Source organism: Cariama cristata, unplaced genomic scaffold (genome assembly GCF_000690535.1).
Source record: "Cariama cristata isolate BGI_N322 unplaced genomic scaffold, ASM69053v1 scaffold20641, whole genome shotgun sequence".
Lineage (NCBI taxonomy): Eukaryota > Metazoa > Chordata > Aves > Cariamiformes > Cariamidae > Cariama > Cariama cristata.
Window position 1 is genome coordinate 12,532 of NW_009601252.1, and position 16,493 is coordinate 29,024.

General features: G+C 37.4%; 1 protein-coding gene across 1 annotated transcript; it reads right to left on the reverse strand.

Annotated features, from left to right (window-relative positions):
• Positions 1 to 922: 922 nt before the first annotated feature.
• BLOC1S5 (biogenesis of lysosomal organelles complex-1, subunit 5, muted) lies at positions 923 to 16,174 on the reverse strand (the record flags this gene model as incomplete). Its single annotated transcript, XM_009710392.1, has 4 exons — positions 923 to 1,102; positions 9,121 to 9,179; positions 13,673 to 13,802; positions 16,037 to 16,174. Coding segments are annotated over 4 exons (507 nt in total), but the record flags the coding sequence as incomplete, so codon positions are not given.
• Between the last annotated feature and the right edge of the window lie 319 nt (positions 16,175 to 16,493).

Below are 16,493 nucleotides of genomic sequence, written 5' to 3' on the forward strand. Positions count from 1 at the left end.
TAGTAAGAAAGCAGATCAGTACTACAGGCGTTCTACCACTAATCTGCTCATTTGTTATGCTGATAAAGAAACAAAAATCTTTCCTCAATTGCTTTATAAAGTTCTGACAAGCTTATCCTAAGTAAACCAACAGCATGTCAAATATTTAAGGTAAATACTGTACTAGCTACAAAGCTAGTACAAAGACCTATATGCTTCTCATGATTACTTCTGAGCTTGTTTTGGCTTTGCTTAGAACACTAAAGCTTAAAAGGAGAGGCCAGGTAGAGGTAGAGAAAGAAATTGTTATCCAGGCTCACTTAGCCATTTTTATGTTAGCAAAATACATTTAAATCTCAACTCTGCTTCATAATACTGGACATACAACCCAGAATTTGGAATTACAGCTGGATTTAAAACTCTGTTGAGATCTTTCATTGCTAAAGCTTTAAAGTAAAATATTCCCCAAAACAAGTTGGTTTTCCTGAAATCTATGAACGAGATTTATGGTTTTCCCAGTGAATTCTCAGCTAACTATGGCTGGAACTTATTACATCTACTTTTTGGGAAAGGGCTGTGGCTGCACACTGGGATAGTTAATGTTGCATTAGTCTCTGTTTTCCCAAATGATATGATACTCTCTGCAGATGGTAGAGAATTCCAGTTTGCAACTCCCTGAGCTGATGTAGTCATACAATGTAATTTCCAGTTCCACCTTCCAACAAACGAAGAAATACTGGCATTCCACCTGCCCTGAATAAAACAAGCATAAATAGGCACTTAAGTTGAAAGTATGCAAACCTTTTCTCCCATACCAAACCTGTAAAGGAAATTCTCCTTTTTTGTTATGTGTTTCAGCTTTCCAAAAGAATCTCAATTTAAGTCAGAAGCAACTGAGTATTGGCACAAACTCTGTATTATCAAAAAAAGAAAAACATCTGTCTTAAAAAGAAACGTGTTTGGCCAGTTCCTTCTCCATCTCAGAATACTGCTCTTTGAGGCGCTCCATAGCTTTTCTGTGCTCTTCATCCACCTCTGCTCGTTTGTTTTGTTGTTCTTTCATGAATTCCTCCCAGTGGGCTATCCGCTTCTCTTCACAAGCTGTCAGCTTGTCTGTCTGAAGCTGAGAGGAGGAAAATGTGAAGTTTAACAATCATTTCCATATTAAAACAGAGGGTTTAATGAGCGCTACAGAATGTTAAAGTATCAGAGGAACTCGACTTTTACTTCAGTAGAGGGAAGTGGAACTAGCAAAAAAACACATGAAAAGGTGAAACTGAAAAGAAAACACTTATTTTTATAGTCAATCCAAAACAAATGGTAAAATGTCTACGATATTATTAATGCATTAGCAACAATAGCTTTTCTATGCCACAGCCTGGTGAAAAATAATTAAATAAATGGAAAGACACTTTAAAGTTACTAGCTTGCCTAGTTTGCTTCTGTTAGTTTCTAAAGATCATACTTGTTATTTGCTGCTCTGACTACTGACAATATTAGAAGTACTATAAGCAGCTAATATAAATCCATATTATCTCACAAAGATTTTCTTTTAAAATGAACTTCGGATTTTGGGAACATAGTTTTCAGTGGTTTTAGCCCCTTAGTTATGGGGCAGGATCAGCAAATGGACACCGCTTTTTTCTTCCCCCCTTTTTTCTTTGTTGTGTTCATATAGAAAGAAGCTGTCTACTGGCACAAACAGACTTGGGGAGTCCACTGTTCTGAAAGTAGCCAAAAGAGAAATAATTTAAATAAAATGCAGCTAATTGTTGATTAAGTCTTAAAGAACCAACAATCTGCATCTAGTACAGCAAGTACAGGCAGGCCTATGTTATGTATGACACAGACTAAAAGTGTACTGGAAGCATTACTGTGCCTGAGTTATGAGGAAAACACTAGGCCCACTATATTTCATATTTGTGAGTGCTAGACAAAATTTTAGAGAGTTGAGTATGTCTATTATTTAGGTACACATGCATTACCAGAGATTAAAGGATCCACTTTAACACTAAAGACATTTTAGATTTTATGTCAAATACGTGTAAATAGAATGCTTCTATGCTTCACAACAATTTATGATGGTTAGCAAAACCCCTATAAATTATATCAGCCAATCCTTTAACATATTGCTCCTCTTTTCTTGACATTTGCTACTTTCCCCTTGAATGTCTCGTTTGTTGAAACAAAACTATTGTCCACATTCTTGAATAGATTTTTAAAACTGGAAACAAACTGCATTTCTATTTTACCACAATGCTTAGGGTCAGCATAGTCATCAGATACTAGTCTTGATGAAAAGCCTCTAATATAAAAAGGAAAAATAGAATATAACAACATAGATATTCAATGTTTTGAAACTGGCAGTTAGTGTTTCTGCTTTAGCCAGCTAGCTCTGTGATTAACGTCTTTCTTTATAAATAAGTTATTTTTCCCCTCATACTTTCATACTGCTTGGCTTCTGGCAAGTCAGATTCCTTTCACTCTTATCTTGAAACCCCACCCCCCAAGAAAAAAATCTAGCTATCCAGAAAGATCATACGCACATCCAACAGGCCTGTCAAAATGAGATGTACTTCTGTGGATTGCTTGCATACAGTATTAACAGTCTGGCCTCCTTATATTATAGATGCTGAAGTCACAATAAATCTAGGCAGTTGTTCTTGTATTTGCTCCATCTTCCAGCAAAACAGAGGATTCACCTTTTTTCTTTTTTTCTCTCCTTTTTAATATATCAGCAATTATTGTTTTCTATGTACAGTCCTTCTGTGTAAGAACAAATACAATCATACAGCTTTAATAGACATCTGGCACTTCTGTCAGCTAAAGGCAATGGGAACCCATTTACGTATTCTTCAACACTCTTTATGCACTGTTCTTCAAGATCACACATCCTGGGTTAAATAAGCTATTTCTGCCATGCAGTATTTCATATACATTGTAATAACGTTATGCCAAGATCCATTTTGTTTGCAACAGATGCAATATCAGCTACTAACAAAATACACTAGTGTATACTAACAGTTTGAGTAGTACACTATTTCATATTCAACAAGTTTTGAAACTGTTGGTGCATCACACACTTTGACAGAATTAAACAGCACCTACCGAAACCACACTTCAGCTAGACTAACCCATGCTTGTCTCAACATGAACAGTTTGCAAGGAATATGAAACTCAAGTTGCTATTTTCTATTTTAATTTTCCACTGCACTATTTCTATGCAAGGATATGAAATTATTTACCTGGTTAAACAACCTAAGGTATTTCTAGGACATGAGATAGTGAAGTTTAGTTTATTGAAAATCTGTGGTCTAACTCCTTTCTTCTCCAAAAAACCCTCCTGCCTTCCCCTGCTCAATCAGTCTTTAGCTTGTTCTGGCACAAGAGAAGTGACACTCTGAAATAAAGGGATATTAGCAGCCAGGCTATGTACATTGCCTAATCTATGCCTAAGTAAAAATTTAAACAGTTGAGTACTAAGAAGCAACTGCTGTAAGTGCTTATTCTTTAAATATATAAACGTAAGCAGCATTCTACTGAAATAGTAACTAATTTTCTAGAGTAAGATTTATGTTGGAAATAAAGTAACTCCATATAATTGCAATTTACACCTTTAACAAAGTAAATAGTTACAGATACCAAAAAACACTTTACAAAACAGAAAAATAAAATTAAGATATGCAAGCAAGAATGACAAGAAATACCAAGTAAAAGACACCAAGGACTTGAATTCTGTTTTCACTCTCCCACCCTGGTAATGATTTTGAAAACCCCACTGTAGAAGCTCAGTGCACACCTCGGGCATGGCAGCTCTCCTTCCTAGAAAACAAATTAAAACCCAACTGCTCTTAGCAGCACCCCCCAATCAATAACACTTATGGCTGCTGAGTGGATATGTTTATGTGTGCAAGACAGTAATAATCTTGAAACCAATATTCCCATTCCTACCAGATGCACAGCTGTGTGAACAGCAAAAATAACAAAGCGGGATTCTTAATGGATGCGTGCCTTACAATACAGATCTTGCAACCAAAGCATACATTGCACTATAAACTTGCTTCTTAGTAGAAGTTAAAAGAATCCACACAGGAGGCACCTATGAATGCTATAGCCGTGGTACAAGCTTCAATAGGCACTTCAACATCATTAGGCATCACAGAACAGTATAAGAGAGAAATCCTGACCAACGACAGGTTCCTCCTACACCCACATCCAGCTGCAAGACCCAAGCTGCAACAGGAATCATCCTGGGAGCTACGGTACCAAAAGGCTTCCCTGATCCAAGCCTACTCTGCTGTCTCCTAACAGCTGCTACCGTGGTACAGCCTTTCACTTAGCAGAGCATCATGAACAGGCTCTTGAGGACCCAGACTCCCACGCAGGACATATTGACACCTAGTGCTCCAGCCACAAAGATTCAGTTTCTCAGCACAGAAAGATGACTTTCACACTGTAGCTCTGCAAGTACACTTCAGGTTTGCCCTATATTGTGCTTTCTTACCATGACGGTCTCCACTCCTACCACATCCACTTCATACCCAGCGTTACTAACTTCAATCTCTACAGCTTCCCTAACCTGATGTATTCCCTGGGCAAGCGAAAAAGAGAGAACTGAAAACCTTTTGCTTATGGCATTTACCCTGATGGTAGAGACTTATTTCCAGTTCTTTATACATTGAATAATTAAGTTCTAGATAACTAATGCCAATAGCTATCTTGAATATGAAAACAGTTTATTACTCTTACATGCTTTTTTAGTCAGCTGTTTCAAAGGAATACAGAACTGATACACACCCCTTATCTGCCTGGTTGTTGTATAGATTGAAAAGAGTAACACTGTCATTTCTATATGTATGTATATATATTTATATATCTGAATTCATCAAGTCAATAACTTATGTCAAATATCTTAATTTCCAAGTCAAACAATAATTCAAAGACCTTCAGTAGCTGGCCCCCCATAGGTGACATATAACATATTAAGAGACTAAGAACTTGAAATTGCTTTTGCATACTAATGGTCACTTAGGAGGCACTTTGGTCTTATCAGAGAACACAAAAATATAACATGTATTCTGAATAAATACATATGAATTTTCAGGAAGGTAAAGAAAGTTTTTTTTCTCAAGTTCAGAAAGCACTTGCAGTAGTAATAACTAACTTCTGATCTGTTAAAATTAATTTTTTTTTTTACTGTCATGATGAAGGAAATCATGCCTGCGTGTTTGAAAATGCAGGTACAGTTGCATGAGAAAGTAATCCCTTTTTCTCCTTTTTCAAAAAGAAATTATAAATTTGGAAGAATAGTAATTCAATGTTAATTTTCATTATTTGTAAAGTTACAACTTACAAGACTAACCCAACTATGTAAAAGATAAATAAATAAAGAAAGAAATTCTGGCCCATGCACAGTCAGCAAACACTTCAAATGAAATAAAGAATTACAGAACTCCCAAATTGCTGAAAACTTCTAATTGCAAATTTTGGATTGCAGGTAATGATTAAAAAAAAAACACCCAGAAAGACACCTTGGGGTTTAGGTTTCATTCTTTTTTTTCCAGGGTTGCCAAGTGGAGAAACTGTAACTTGTAAATTAACAAGATATCATAAAGAACAGCACATACAAACATGAAAATCAGTATATTTTCATAGAACAATTTTTCGGAGTATAATCCAATTTTAATTCCTATCTTTTGTCATTTCAAATAACTGCTAAAATAAACAAGAAAATCTGTAAAATAACTACAGTCTAAACTCAAAAGTAAAAAACTAAACAAACACAAAGAACACAAGGCCCTTCAGTCAGACTTCATTACAAATTAGAAAACAGCACCTGATAAACCCAACACAGCCACCTCGGAAAACATGGAAGTTTCCACTGTTTTCCTCATTTGGTCAAGAAGTGTCTACAAAGTTGTTTTGGTATTTCATTGTATAAATATACCGGTGCACGGTAACAAGACAGAAGCCAGTATTATGATACCAGATTCAGGCTTCAGAATAATACATTTTGTTCTTAGGTAAAACCTCACGACCTTTGTAACACGGGAAAATTGCCGTATGAACTAAAGTGTGCAGACAGATGTACCTGAGCCAAGAGGAAGCCTTAGGTAATTCATGATATTATACGGTATCGGTACAATATTTAGTCAGGAACCAAAAAAAGAGAGTCTCAATAATTAGCTATACATTGTTATGTTTTAACCATTAGACAATCCAACATTTCTTGCCATGCTGTAGATTTCTATTTGAATCAGAAAATTGTTTAACTGTCAGCAACAGTATGTTAAGCTTTAGGCTTTTACTATCTGTGTTACTGACTGGCACTTATTATCATCTACTGCACAGAAAAAAACATTTTTACCCCACCTGGAAAGATCTACAAGGTAGCAGAAATAGTACATCTCCATGGCTGTTAATTTGGCAAAATTGGAATAGAATTTTTCTGTTTGTTTAATCGGAGAATCATCTCCTCGCCACCAAACACTCTTAGAACTCCAGCTCTAACCTCCTATAAAGTTTCCATCTCCAGACCACACTGACACAGATTTTTCCTGTCTTTGATTGTTGGTTATCCATTCTTTCAGCAATTCCTCTTCTCCAAACAGTATTTCAGCTGTTCTGCTAGAAGTTCCTTCAGTCACCCAACAGAACATAAGCCATACCAAGCTGCTAAACTTCACTTTTCACACGTAACCTCAATACTTGGCCTCAATTTCTGTCTTTCAGTATAACTTCATAAATACAAGGGTTTGAGAAACTCAAACTAAGCTTAGAATCTGTTCTGTTTTTAACAATGCCTACAATGCCTTTATGAGTAATTTTTTTAATAAGATATTTACACATCACTAAATTTGGAAGATTTTCAGCTTTCATGTCCATATAAAAAGTTGAAAATAGTTTTGAGTTAAAGTTTCATAATTTGGTTTAGCAATAAACCAAAGCTTGTCTTAATTACAAACATAGTTGCTGCCTTATTAATTCCTGTTCTGGGAATTCCTTTTGGTGTGTTAACAAATTTACGTATTTTGGCAGTGACATCTTTCATATTCAAGTTCAGACAGTAGTTTTTTTGGAAAAATCTAATTATGAAACCATTTTTTCACTCAATAGTGCATACTGCTTGAACTTGAAAAATAGTAAAGCCTTCTTCTATGCAGTATTGACTCACGTGAGTAGGTTGTATTTATTGCTATCCTTGTTTTACTGCCATTGGTTATGCAAAAAACTAACATTTGTAAAAATATCACATTTTTTAGTAAACTTTGGTTTTAGTACTTTTCCTGAAATTAAAACCAAACCAAAACAAAAATAATCAAAAAATAAAAAAAAACAAACCAAAAAACCTACCATTTGAGGCAGACATAGGCTTTGAGAAATGTTACCATACTAGTTCATGCTAGAAACAATTAAGAGGTAAGACCACAATGGGAAGTGTTAGGTAGCTTCCAGTATAAGCCTGTGCCCTTCTACATAAAAATATTTTAAATAAGAAAAAAATAAGAATATAGTACGCAAAAACAGGTTTACAAAATTTCTTAAAGTCTTCTCCAGTTTCTCCCACAAGCTTAAAGTAATCCACAGCTTGAACTACTTATTAAATATTACTGATCTGGATGGGAAGACTACTCAACAAGATAGGAGATTCCATGAATGCTTCTTTCAATTACACTGCTGTAAATCACAAATTACTTTACACTGTAAGTGAGAATGTGGTAGGGACAACATCATTTCCCTTTTGTTACTTGGCAGATGCCAGTAGCTGAAAGGAACCACAAAAAAAGGTAATTAGTAAAATAAATAATCTTAAAAATCATTCTATTCAGCCAATTTCACTGAGGGCTGCTTACACTAATCACTTGACACTAGATCCTACCAAAAAACCATTATTTTTTCAGAAAACATGATTTCAGAAAGAAAGTAAGGAAAAAGTATTTCTTCTCAAGTGGCTGCACTACAATGACAACTTTTATCTGTAATTTTAAAGAGTTACCTACCTGTTATTACTCACACTTGGAAAGTTTCAAGCTAAAAACTCTTACTATACAAGCTCAAAGAAATGCTACAAATCCTGAATAGCTATTAGTATTCCTTCACTGCATACAAAAAAGAAGAAAAGGAAACACACAGCTAGTATTTTTAAAAATAATAGTTACCATTCTTATCGCGTGCTCATAAGTTATAATTTTTTTATTAAAGTTTTACGTCAAACAAACAGTAGCAGAACTGTAAGAATTTCCTACTTAACCTCTCTACCAATATCTACACTAGTGTTAGACACAAGCAAACTCTGTCAGAGTTCAGCAGTGTGCTGTTCACACAGTACCAGTATTCAACCACAACTGGACTGCCCATCTTCATCGATTACAAAAAGGAAAGAAAAACATGACTATCAGCTTACATAAATCAATGCACAGCCTGTTTTGAGTGATGACCACAGAAACGTCTTCAGTATTTCTGAACTAAATGATTATAAATAACATTTTGCAAGTAAAAAAGACAACACAGGAACACAATCATGAAGGAGCAATGGGAAAACATGAAACTAATTTCTTGTGTAATTTTCCAAATTTTAAGATTCAGAGCACATGTATTTCAAATGAGCAAAGTGTAGCCAACTGAAAAGATTCCAATGATTCCCATGTTCCTATAATATAGCCCTTCATTAAATAACCCATCCACAAGTGAAAAACACACTTCCTTTTCAACAAGCAATATACATAATATGGTCAATGTTCTCAGCTAACTAGGAAAGATTTACATTTCCATTCTGGTCGGTTAGTAGGTGTTTTTTGTTCCACAGAAAATAATTTTTTTTAATATTTAAGCTTTCCCTGTCTGTGACAAATATCATAGTTGGAGCTAGGAGGGAAAATAAAGAAAAGGGAAAAAAATTAGTTTCCATACATCAAGAGATTGTAGGAAGAGCTAGTGATCCATTAACTTTGCAGTCAAGAACATATATGCTGCTGCAATATGTGTTTTATACATGCAGAAATCACGCCCAAAGAAGTTTTACTGCAAGTATAGAAATACATGCTTTAAAATTTTGCTATACTGAAAGCAGATAAACTTGCAGTAGAAGCACAAGAATCTTACTTAGATCACATTATAAAAATCTACCCATCCATCCTTTACCTTCCTCTCTTTGTGCTCCCTCTCTTGGAGTCTATGGATCATATCGCGTGCAGCTTGCACTGAAATAACAAATTGCAGTAGATCAGTGTGCTGTTTTAAATCAAACAAAACTCACCTGAAAGGGATTTAAAAGACAGGAGGCTGTTGCAAGTCAAATATTAAATTCCACTGCGTCACTTAACTCCGCACGAAAAAGATTTGTCAGTACTTGCAGAAAAGGCTTTACATTGATAACTGTATGTAGGCATATCACTGAGTTTAACCCTTGTGCGTTCTAGAAGCCAAAAAGAGAAAGGCAGCTAGGTCCTCTCGTGCCCATACTCCCTAGTGTTGCTGACAAGCTAGACTGCATTACTCAGCACCTTAGAGGACATTAAAAAAACCCTCTCAAGTCAGTAAGTAGAAACAGGTGACCAAGCTCTATGTTTTAGTTGCTTGCTTTCCCCCATCAAATATAAAAAGTGATTTAGTAGAAACAATCTACATGGAAAACATTTTTATGCTGGAGCCAGCCTCTTCTCTTGTGAGCCTAAGCCTAGGAAAGCTTCTCAATGGAAATAGGAACTGTATTTCTATGCAGGTTTTTTTTTGGAACTTATTTAACACTTAATTAATGCAGAATTAAATAAACTAATTTCCCTAAAGCAGTCATTTCTCCCACTAACACATCCTAGTATTGAGAAATACTCTACTTATTTATCATCATCTTAAAGCTGGTGACGTCTGGCGGGCTCCTGCCCTGGTAAGGACTGCCAGTTTCAAAACAGGTTCACTGCCCTCATAGCTGATGAGGTGCCATGAATGTGGTAGCTGTGCCTGAGCCACTCAGGACCATTAGAAGACAGTGGCAACTGATAGTTGTAGCAGACTCCCTATGGCAGGGCATGGAGGCTCCCCACCGGTTGGTATGTTTTGTCATCTAGGGAGGTTTGCCACTTGCCAGGAGCTCACATTCGGGATGCTGTAGCAAGGCTACTGAGGCTCAGACTATTACGCCTGCTGCTGTTCCATGCAGACACCAGTGGTACTGCAAGGGTGACCTGAGAAATATCAGGAATGAGTACTGGGATTGGGGGACAGTGGTCAAAGGCATGGGGGTCCAAGTAACGTTCTCCTCAACCATCCTGGTGAGGGGGAGTTGATGGATTTTTCAGGTTAACAGCTGGTTGTACAGTTAGTGTTGGCAGCAGGGTTTCGGTTGCTACATCCATGAGACCCATTCTGAGCATTATTAGCTGCTTGGAAGAGATGGGATCCACCTGAGTAAACAGGTCAAAAGTACCTTCGCCAAGGTTTGGGCAAAGGCTGGCCAACCTGGTAGGGACAGCTTTAAACTAGAAATGACAGGTGAGGAAGCGATTCCTCAAAAAAGAAGTAAAGAAGTTGGGAATAGTGTAGGCAAACCAAGGGTCTGGGATAATGGGAACAGAAGGGACATAGCACCCTTTTCAAGGATCACCTCCTCCAAGTCTATCCCAACAGGTAGGAAATCAAGCAAAGGTGGCAGAAGGCCTGCATGGATGAGCAAGGAACTCCTAACTTAATTCAGACTTAAAAAGAAAGTGTGTAAGAGGTGGAAGCAGGGGCAGGTGACCCAGGAGGAGTATAGAGTTGCCGTCTGATTGTGTAGAGACAGCATTAGGAAAATCAAAGCTGATCCAGAGTTGAATCTGGCGAGGGGTGCGAAGGGCAACAAGAAAGGATTCTACAAGTACATAAACAGCAAAAAGAAAAGTAGGGAAAATGCAGGCCCTCTGCTGAACGGGGCAGGGGAGCTGGTGGCAAAGAACACGGAAAAGGCCAAGGTACTCAATGCCTTCTTTGCCTTAGTCTTTACCATAAAGATCAGCCTTCAGGAATTCCAGGCCCCTGAGACCAGAGTGAAAGTCCAGAGCAAAGAAGACTTACCCTCAGTGGAGGGGTATTGGGCTAGGGAGCGCTTAAACAAACTGGAAATATGTTAAGTCCACAGGGCCTGATAGGTTGTGTCCACGAGTGTTGAGGGAGCTCACTGATGTCACTGTGAGGCCACTCTCGCTCTTTGAAAGGTCATTGCAACTGGGAGAGGTTCCTGAAGACTGGGACTCATATCTTCAAGGGCAAGAAGGAAGATCCGGAGAACTACTGACCAGTCAGCCCCATCTCAATCTTGGGAAAGGTTATGGGAAAAAATCCTCCTGGAAGCCTTCCCAAACATACAAACAATAAGAAGATGATTGGAAGTAGTCAGCATGGATTTAGGAATGGGAAATCATCCTTAACCAACCTGATAGCCTTCTATAATGCAGCAACTAGCTTGGCAGATGGGGGGAAAGCAGGCAATGTTGTTTACCTCAGCTTCAGTAAGGCCTTTGATGCTGTCTCCCACAACATCCTCATAGACAAGCTAACAAAGTACAAATTAGATAAGTAGACAGTGAGGTGGATTGAAAACCGGCTGAACAGCCAAGTCTAGAGTCTGTGATCGGCAGCAAAAAGTCAAGTTGGAGGCAAGTCACTAGTGATTTATCCCAGGGGTCAGCACTGCAGCCAATACTGTTTAACATCTTCATCAGTGACCCAGATGCTGGAGCAGAGTGCACCCTCAGCAAGTCTGCAGACAATACAAACCCAGGAGGAGTGGCTCAAAGACTATATGGTTGTACCACCATTCAGAGGGACCTTGAGCAACTGGAGAATCTGAGAGGAATCTTATGAAGCTCAACACAGGGAAATGACAAGTCCTGCATCCGGGAAGGAATAATCCCAGGCAGCAATACACACTGAGGACCAACAACACTGGCTGCACCTAGAAGTCTGTCCACTTCTAGGCTCCCCACTAAATGAAAAAGATTGACTTACTAGAGCAAGTCCAGCATGTGGCAATGAAGACGATTAAGGGACTGGAGCATCTTTTGCATGAGGAGAGGCTGAGAGAGCTGGGACTGTTCAGCCTGGAGAAAAGGTGGCCCAAGGGGGATCTCAATGCAAATAAATATCTGACTGAAGGGAATGAAGATGAGGGAGCCAGACTCTTCTCTACAGTGCTCACTGCCAGGACAAGAGGCAGTAGGCACAAATTGAAACACACAGGATTCCATCTAAACACAAGAAAACAGTTTTTTTCATATGACGGTGGTCAAACACTAGCACAGGTTGTCCAGAGATGTTGTGGAGTTTCCATGTGTACAGATATTCAAAACCCAACTGGACACAGCCCTGGACAACTGGATGTAGCTGCCCCTGCTTCAGCAGGGAGGTTGGACAAAATGACCTCCAGAGGTCTCTTCCCACCTCAACCATTCTGTGATTCTATTATTAATGATGTATTGCACAACTGACCATTAGAAAGTCAGGGAGTAATATCAAAGGTTCACTCCATTTAGAAGGTATTTGAACATATGCCTTATCTGCCTGACTAGATTTTGAGTTTCAAATATTTTCCTGCAATCATTTTGTGTGTATAACATCATCTACCACTTGTTATTCTGCATATGCCAGATGCCACACAAATATGTTCTATGACATCAAATGCTTATACAACATGCCCTACATAAAATATAACAAAACATACACTGGCATGTTTCAACTGCATAAATTTGGCAGCTAAAGCTACATAGCCACACTCCTTTGAAGTATCTTTTTGAGAAACTATCCTGGTGAATGAGTTTAAAAAAAAGAAAAAAGATACTGAAAAATTAGTACAACAAATTTTAGACTTTCTTTTAAAATGTGAGCAACAAAAAAAATATGTTAGATGGTTACCACAGAATGATAGAATGGTTGGGTTGGAAGGGACTTTAAAGATCATCCAATCCCAACCCCCTGCCATGGGCAGGGACACCTTCCACCAGACCAGGTCGCTCAAAGCTCCATCCAACCCAGCCTTGAACACTTCCAGGGATGGGGCATCCACAGCTTATCTGGGCAACCTGTGCTAGTGCCTCACCACCCTCACAGTGAAAAATTTCTTCCTAATATCTAACCTAAATATTCCCTCTTCCAGTTTAAAGCCATTGCCCCTTGTCCTGTCATATGATGTTCTATTATAATGATGAAACTAGGATTAGCACACAACAATTATTACTGCTACACTATTTGTGACTAAATAACAATAGCACATTTCATAGCTATATAGCAGCAAGTTTAGTTTTAAATCACGGAGGTCAGTATTACAGTCTCCCATGGGAAAACTAAGAAACTTGAAGGTCACACCACAGTATGCTTGCAACAAACCAGAAAACTGAAATTTTGTCCATGGCTTTAGCCAAAATGGAACACTATCCTGTTTCTAAGTAAGTAGCAAAAGACTGAGCTAAAATAGCTTCTACTTTAATCAGCAAAAAGCTGTAATGTAACCTTAGCAAGAGCTGTGTTGGCTGGACCAATAAAGATCAAAAAATGTCCCTGTTGTTTCCCTTTTAAAATTTCCCAGAAATGAGGACAAAGCACAAAAATGGTAGAAAATTTACCCAAGGATGGTAATTTTTCCACAAATCATATTCTGAATCCAAACTATTTAGATTATTCCTCAAAATGATGCAACAAGGGAAATAAGAAGCAACGTGCTTACATCTCTTGAATGCTTCATTCAAATTGTCATGCATTGCCTGTTCACACTTAGGAAGAACGTGTTCATTCGTTTCAAAGATTGTATTCTTCAGATTTTCAAGTACTCGTAGTTCTCGGAGCCCACGTTTTTCCTGCCAGAAGAATAGAAAGAAAATGAGTGGCTAACAAGGAATTCTACCTTCCAAAATAAGATGGCTTCCCAGTTGATAAACTAATAACTTTGTCTCAAAGACTATACCATTGTCTATTAAAGTGTTACTGTACTTACTCAGAACAATCGATAAAACTAATTTTGTGAAAGAGAGAGTAACGCTCCATTCTTCACACTACAATACAGGAATACTTTGAATGACACTTCTGGCCCTTGTGAGAAAAGTTAATATTTACTAATGAAAACATTGTGTGGAAAAATGTGTTGTTTTGTATAGATTATTTACAGCATATCAAAAACAACGGAGAGAAACAGAGCTTGAAAGCACTGCATTTTTATAACTCAGTTTTTACAGAGAAATAACACAGCAGTGATTCTGCTTGCTTGATGTCTGCCCTTCCAGATTTAGCATGGTACAAGGTTAAAACAATGCAAGTAAAATTGTTTTTACTGAAGAAAAGTAATGAAGTCAAGACTCAAAAAATAACATAACACAGCTGAGTAAAGAGGCAGCCCTTCTTCTGGCTCACTGCTGATCACAATTAATTACAAGAAGAACAAGCTCTTGCTTTATTGTTTATATTTTACAAAAAAAAAAAAAATAATCTATTTTTCTGAAGCCACAGTACTACTTCCACTCTAAATTTCACCTGCACTTTCCTTTAGACAATGAAAAGGATTCCAAAATCTGCTCCAGGCTGCTACTTGCCTCCTTCCTACTTTTCCTCCTCTTCAGTTATGAGTAGAGTTGTACACAAGCATTCCTGTACTGCAAGTTGTGAATCATAAAGCAAATCTAGATAATCAAAAAATACTGCATCACATGAGGTGGGCAATTGGATCACCATACCTGTTTTAAAGCCTCAGAAACAGAGGCACAGACAAGTAAAGCCACTTAATTAAACAGGCTCCAGACTTCCTGAATGCAAATCTACATTCTTTATACACTAGATGCTAATCATTGAAAGAAAAAGCATCTGTCCTACTACAACAAAAAAATATCTGATATCTCAATGTTAGGAATAAATGTAAGTTTTGGAAGACATTCTAAGCTGCAAGAATGGAGACAATCCTCTGCTTTGCTAATTTCCCCCTAAAAGTATAAACGAGAAACTAAATTTCAAGAAAAGATCTAAGAATATGTGAAATTTGTCTAAGAAATAGAACAAGACACCAGGTACAATGAGAGAAATCTATGAATTATAAGGATATGAGTTCTAATTCTGTAATTGAGTTTAAAATTTTCTGTCCTATGAAAAGCTAGGTAAAACTATTTACTGTATGCTATAACTTATTTAGTGACAGCAAAGAAAATAAATCATTCCTCATAACTCTCAAGCCCATACGATACAGATCTGATGAGAGTTTAGTTCACATACATACTTTGCTAAACCAGTATAGAGACAAATTAGACCTGCTTGAAACATTAGCTACAATCGGGGAGGTTTAATGCCATTTTTTTAAAAATCAGGTCTGCATACTGGAAGTTTGAGGTATAACTGTATTTTCAGGACTAATTTTAAGGTTTTTAATTACATGTTCTGTAAGAATTAAAATCTACACAGAGATAGCCTTCTGTTGACACAAGATTCTACTTTTCTAAACTTTTGCTGCCATCTTGTGGAAACCATATTAGACTTTCCAAGAAAAGTTGTATATAAACACTTTCCCACCTTCAGTCCATCAGCCTTATTTGCAGCCAATCAGATAACATTCATTCATTTTTTAATGATTTTGTTACTTTGCATAAAGTGTTGCTCTTCTCTTCCAGTAATATTACTTTCTTTCATGGAACAAAAATTAAAGCAAGATTAAATTACAACTGTGCTAGCCGAATCCAGCTGAGGCACAAGGCAGTTTCTTAATCAGATGTAAACCTATACCGGCCAACAGTATTTTCCTTGAACCAGCTAGACTTCTCTAGGATGTCAGGACCACATCATTATCCTACATCAATATTCCTGCCAGTCTTTTGCAGGAAAAAAATTTATGCCCCTTTCAAAACTTTTAAAATAGTAAGACCTCAATTACTGCCTTGTTTACTAAAGATGCAGACATATACTATAGGTCTGTTAAGTTATTTTGGGCAAGAAATACATGTCAAGTCTTTCTGAAGAAAATGACATACACATTGTAAGCTCTAAAAAGATGCTAAAACTGTTTAAAGTCTCAGTCTCTGAAGATTACATCACTCAATAAGATACAAATACTTACTTCAAATTCTTTGACAAAGTAACGTATTTCTCCCTGAATTACTGGTCTGTGATCCAGCAGTCTTGAATAGATTTCCCCAACATCTAGAAGATTAATGAAAGTCAGATTTTCAGTTTTTCTTTCACACTCCGTACTAGGCTACACAACACAAGGCAGCACACCATACTTCAATGCAAGAACAACTACTGCTCACCAAATACATACAAAACCAAGAGTGCACCAGAATAATATTTATTGGCTATCCTATCTATTCAGCAAACCACCAACTTGGATAAAATGCAATAAATCAGTATTCCAGGTGCCACAGACACCTTTCTGTGAAGGCAAACACTCTGTGTCTCTCAGCACCTTCTGCTTTAATCCTCCTCTCCCTCAGTACAGCTTCCATATCTGCCTGTTAATGGTGGTAAAAGAGCAGAACTAAATGCTGCAGCTCAACAGAGATCCACAGCTTAAG